Here is a 5,820-nt window from a genome sequence, read left to right as displayed (position 1 = left end):
TGCAGGTTTCTCCCCCCATGGGCCCAAGGACACACCTGGAAGCCATTAGCAGAGGAGGCAGCAGGCTCTGGCTCCAGGTGAGAAGGCGTGATGAGAACATGTGGCAGCCTCCTGCCTGCTGGAGTGGGGCCTGGAGGACACCTTGGCCTGAGGAGTTCCAGCACCACTTCCCCAGCACCCACTAGAATGGAGAAGTAACCACAGCGCAGGCACTGGCACTCAACATGGTTGGTGAGCCCACCTCCAGTTCACTTCCCGAATTTTTGACACCAGATTTCCTGACTTTCCTTTTCATTTTTTTTCAAAACATATTTTTATTGATGTCAGAGAGGAAGGGAGGGTTAGAAACACCAATGATGAGAGAGAATCCCTGATCTGATTGGCTGCCTCCTACACGCCCCACACTGGGGGGTCGAGCCCGCCACCCAGCATGTGCCCTGACCAGAATCGAACTGTGACCTCCTGGTTCATGAGTCAACGCTCAACCGCTAAGCAACACTGTCTGGGCTCTACTCACACTTTAGCTGTGCAGCCTTGGGCCTCAGTCATTACTCTATCCCTCTCCCTTCCTCTCTGTAAAATATCAATAAAATATATTTTAAAAAGTATTAAGAAAAAACAGAGAAAGACTTACCTCATAGGGCGAAGGCAGTAGCCCATGAATACCTGCAAGGTTCGGGGAGCAGTGCCGCCTGCCAAGTGCTGTATGAGCACACGTTATGAATATGTCCTGATCTTCCCCACTCCCCTCCCATAAACTGAAACAGCCGCGGAGGGGCCATACCTGCCACCGGGCCTTGCTCTCTGCGGGGAGGTCTCAGTGTGTCTGCGGATCACACCTTACCCCAGGTGGACTGTCAGGTTGCGAGGACGGAAAGGGGGCTGACCGATGTCGGCAGGGTCTTCGTCTCCCTCCCAGGGTGCCCTGTCCTGCTCACAAGTGATGACTGTCGCTGGTCCCTAGATGGTGGCCCCTGGCAAGCATGTGGAGCTGACTCCCGTTCCCTCACCCATTCATTCAGGCATCGAATATGTGCCAGGCATTGTGCCAGGGGTGGGTCAGGGGTGAACAAGATGAAGGATCTGAGCCTCATGACTCAGTCTGGTGAGCGCTGCCAGGAAAGATAAGATGGGTGACGTGACAGTCCTGGGGGGACGATGGTCAGGGAAGGCCTCTCCCAGGAGGTGACTGGTGAGCTGAGCCCGGAAGGAGGCGGAAGAGGCAGAGCTGAGGGCATAGCAGGTGCAAAGGTCCTGGGGCGGGAAGGAGCCTGCATGTTGGAGGGCCAGATAGAGGGCCTGACTGCAGCCCAGAGATCTCGGGAAGGGAGCAGGAGATGAGGCTGGGTCGGGGAGGGCTTGAAGACCCAGGTTAGATTTGGATTTTATTCTGGTTGTGATAAGAAGTAACGACTGCCCTAACCGGTTTGGCTCAGTGGATGGAGCAACGGCCTGCGGACTGAAGGGTCCCGGGTTCAATTCCTGTCAAGGGCGTGTACCTTGGTTGCGGGCACATTTCACTGCAGCCACGCTGGGCGTCTTACTAGTTTTTTATTTTTTTAAAAAAAAATATGCTTTTATTGATTTCAGAAAGGAAGGGAGAAGAAGAGAGAGATAGAAACAGCAGTGGTGAGTGGGAAGCGTCCATTGGCTGCCTCCGGCACGCCCCCCACTGGGGATCGAACCCACAGCCCAGGCATGTGCCCTGACTGGGAATCGAACCGTGACCTCCTGGTGCATAGGTTGACGCTCCACCTCTGAGCCCCTCTGGCCCCGCAAGCTCCTGGATGGTTTTAAGCCAGGAAGTGACACAGTCTGATTTATGTCCCTAAAGATCGTACCTAGAATGTCACCCCTATAAGGGCAGGAAAAAATCATCTCCATTTCAGAGATAGGCGGAGGCTCGGAGGACCTGGGTCTCTTGCCCAAAGTCTCATAGAAGGGGAGTCTCAGAGCCGAGGTGCACCCTGGTCTGCCTTTGGAGAGGCACCGACTCGGAACCGGCTCCGGGTCCCGCTCTGCCCCTGACGGGCTGCGTGGGCTTGGGCAAGTCTCTTCCCCCCTCTGGGAAGGGGGTGCTCACAGCAGCAGCTCCAGCCCGGGTTGTGGAGGATGAGATGAGAGTACACGTGGCGTGGGCCGGGCGCTTGTTGGCACAGAGGGCGTGCTGGTCGGCATTGCTGTCCCCTCTCCCCCCCACATCCCTGCCTGCACCCATGCTCTCTCCCGCCCCCGGCAGATCCTCTGGACCTTCTCCATCTACCTGGAGTCAGTGGCCATCCTGCCGCAGCTCTTCATGGTGAGCAAGACGGGCGAGGCGGAGACCATCACCAGCCACTACCTGTTCGCGCTGGGCGTCTACCGCACGCTCTACCTCTTCAACTGGATCTGGCGCTATTACTTCGAGGGCTTCTTTGATCTCATCGCCATCGTGGCCGGCCTGGTCCAGACGGTCCTCTACTGCGATTTCTTCTACCTCTACATCACCAAAGGTAGCTGGGGGTGGAGTGGGGGGGGGCGACGGCCTCCTCTCTCAGGCCCCGGGGTCCCAGGCCCCCCGCCCTTGTAGGAATTCAGCCTTCCAGCCCTGGCCTCCCTAAAGGACCGTGGAGTTGCTCTCCTCGGCCCCCACATCTTCGAGGGGAGATAGCAAGACAGCGGGCCAGGCGGGGGGCGAGGAGGGGGGTCGCCTTCTCACACAGAGGGGCTTCCTGCTGGGACCACACAGAGACCAGGCGCCCCCCCCTCCCCAGCCCGGGAGCATTTTGGGAAGAGGAGACAGGACAGAGAGAGGGGCAAGGTGGCCTCTGACTTTTCCCTGCTTGCAATTTGTCTGAAGCCCTCCGCCTGCCCGGAGATCCCAGATCCATAGGATTTCAGTCTCACTCCCTAAAGAAATCTGGAATTCCCAGGTCCCCAGTCCCAGCAGCGCTAAGAGAAAGGAGGGCCTCGTCTTTGTTCATTGATCTCTATCTCACCCTCAGGGAACTCAGCCCACTAACATTGATTGGTTGATTGATCAATCAGTTCATTCAACCAAGGAATTTATTGAGCACTTTCTGTGCCACAGTAGGAAAAAGGGTGGATGAGGCCCTCCCCTCCCTCGCCTCCCTTATAATTCTAGTTGGGGGAGATGGTGAATGAACAGGTAAAGAGCGATGATTGCCAGGAGCGTGGAGAGTTACAGCAGAAAGACACCAGGGGTGTGAGCAGCTGTGGAGGGTGAGGGGCCCCTTTACACGGGGGGTGCCTCAGGGGCGGCCTCTTGCTGGAGATGATGATGAAAGGAGAGACCTGAGGAATCGGGCAGCAGTCGGTGTGAAGGAGAGAGGGGGCAGGAGGACAGTGGAGGCAGCCCTGGGACCCTCGGGGTTCCGGCTGGGCTCCCTGGCCAGCCCCACCACACCCTCTGACCCCCGCTCCCTCTCCAGATGAGCCAGGGCCTCCAGCCAGAGTCCTTCAAGGCTGGGAGAGGAGGACTCCCCATGAGCAGAAATGGGGACCCCACGGAGACCACTGCTCGGCCCCTTGGACGAGACTAGGGTCCCCGCACCCCACCCCGTAGGGATTCAGGCCCCTTTCCCCAGTTTATAATCCAGGGTCCTGGGCCAACCCTCCTGGCATCTCTGTCCAGCCCAGCGTCCGGCTCTGGGTGTGGGAGGCCGTCCCTGTGAGCGGCCCCGTGGTGATGCCCGCCCCCCTCTCTCTCCTCGCAGTTCTGAAGGGGAAGAAGCTGAGTTTGCCGGCGTAGCCCTGGTCCTCACCATCTCTCTCCCTGGCAGCGGAGGACGGTGATGGGGGACGAAGAGCCTTCCTGTCCAGGGGTGACTTTTTTAAGAACCAACTTTTCCCCACTCCCCACCTTCCTCCTGCCGGGTTCCAGGGGGCGGTGGAGGACCCAAGACTTGGGGACGCTCAGGACCTGGGCTGTTTGTAGTTTTTTGCCTTTTAGAGAAGAAAAAAAAAAATCTTTCCACGATTTAGTTTTTGATTCTGATGACTCCTTTCTCTTCTACTCTCTGGCCCCGATTTTTATAAACCGTTTCAAGTATTCTGTATGAGGGGGGGCGGAGGGGCAGGGAGGGGAGATCTTTTCTCTCTCCCAAGCCCCTTAGCTCCCTTCCAGACCCTACTCCCAGCCCCACTGTTTGCCAAACACTAAATCTCCCGACACGGCCTTCCCGACCCCCCCACCTCCCACCCAGGACACAGCGCCTGCCCCCCAAACTTCTGGGCTGGGGGTAGGCGGAGGGGAGGAATGGTCCGCCCTGATTTTTCATAATCTCCCCCAGAGTTGGGGGTTTTTAGTCTAGTCCTCGTTTTTTGGGCATTTAGGGGGCTGGCTCCAGGGTCGCCGTGACTCTGCCACCATGTTTTTTGTACAGAATGGATGGTTGATTCTTTGTTCTCTTGAAATAAACCGAGGAAAATGATGCCTCTCTTTTGCTATCCTTGCCCTCTCTCTGGCGTTTGTGGGGTCCCGCCCCAGGCCCCGTCTGCTTCTGTTTTGCCCCGTTGACCGTCCGCAGGCGGCTGAGGCCTGGGAGGAGCAGGGAGATGAGAAACTGGGTTTCCTGAGACTCTGAGCTGTACCTCACGGGGGAAGATGCTTTGGAGAAACCCCGCCCCGAAGATTCCTCCTGTCGTATCGCAGAGCTTCCCTGGCTGTTCCCCCGAATCTCAGGGTTACAGGGGGCCTGGGGAGGCCACCACCCACCAGGCAGCCCCGTCCCACCCTCATCTGGCATTTTATGGAGCCATTCTCTTTCTTACCAAAAAAAAAAAGAAGAGATCAGTTGCCAGTCTTTAAAAAGCAGAGTTTCACATGAAAATCGGAATTTCTGGCTTCTCTTGAAAGAAATCCGTCAGTGACGATGCCTGGTCCTCCCTTCGGGCGGCAGCAGCTGGCTGGGCTGAATGGATGGGGACGAGCTTCCCGCCCCGGCCCAGGGCGTGGCCGAGGGTCCTTGCTGTTCATTAGTGGCCTGACCTGTCATTTTCTGGTTTTGTTTGTGGAGCTAAAAGGGGGCTGTTTTCCACGCCTCCCTCCAGATGGGCGGGACACCTGGCCTGTCCCCGTCCTTTGCCTTCCCAGCCTGGCCCTCGGAAGCTTTGGGGGTCGGGCCCCCGGCTTTGGACTCCCTAGATGTCTGCTGAGACCCCTCGCCGCCCCAGGGCTCTGGAGGATGGCTCCGGAAGCTCCGGGAGGTGGTAGCCAGCCGGCCGGCCCTGAGCGTTTTGCTAGTGCCCGACCACGTGGGTTTCACGGAGGAGCCCGCTGGGCCCTCAGCACCCCTGAAGCGGGCACTGGAGGGGAAACCGAGGCCTGGAGGGCGGGTGCAGAGGCGGGTCTGTGCCGGCTTCCTCATGCTGAGCCTGTGTTTAGTCACTGCTATGGGGCATTTCAACTATTCGTGTCTTTCTTCCTTTAAGCCGAGGGGCCTCCGGTTCAGAGGAATGTTGCCCAGCAGCCTGGGATACAAGGTGACCGGGGCAGCAGGGACAGGGCTGCGAGGGTGGGTTTGGGGCTGGGAGCCGCACCTCTTTGAATGCGTGGGGTCTGGAGGCCATCACTCTCATGGGTCCCTAGCGTTGCAGCCAGCACAGATCGGGCCCAGATAAGCTAGGTGAGACGTCCCGGCTTATCCAGCTGCTGGCCGCACAGTGAGGACGAGAGCCCGAATCCTCCCTGCCCTCCACGCCACCTCTGCCACGTCTCCCCACGCCCTCAGGGACCGCCCTGTTCTGTACCCCCAGAACTGAGCACAGGGCCTGCCGCGCAGGAAACCTCACACAGCGGCCAGGGAGCCCACCTCTGAC

General features: G+C 58.4%; 1 protein-coding gene across 1 annotated transcript in view; it reads left to right on the top strand.

Moving 5' to 3' along the window:
* The window catches only part of KDELR1 (KDEL endoplasmic reticulum protein retention receptor 1), a 9,099-nt gene extending 4,650 nt beyond the window's left edge, over positions 1-4,449 (top strand). The window contains exons 5-7 of the mRNA XM_015567957.1: positions 965-1,058; positions 2,118-2,492; positions 3,717-4,449. Coding sequence (XP_015423443.1) covers positions 965-1,058; positions 2,118-2,492; positions 3,717-3,751 — 504 coding nt within the window. The 3' untranslated portion in view covers positions 3,752-4,449. The remainder of the gene's footprint in view (positions 1-964; positions 1,059-2,117; positions 2,493-3,716) is intronic.
* The last annotated feature ends 1,371 nt before the right edge of the window (positions 4,450-5,820 follow it).

This window comes from Myotis davidii, unplaced genomic scaffold (assembly GCF_000327345.1).
Source record: "Myotis davidii unplaced genomic scaffold, ASM32734v1 scaffold464, whole genome shotgun sequence".
Taxonomy (NCBI): domain Eukaryota; kingdom Metazoa; phylum Chordata; class Mammalia; order Chiroptera; family Vespertilionidae; genus Myotis; species Myotis davidii.
The sequence above is the reverse complement of the archived record's forward strand: the minus strand, read 5'-3'. Positions and strand labels throughout refer to the sequence as shown.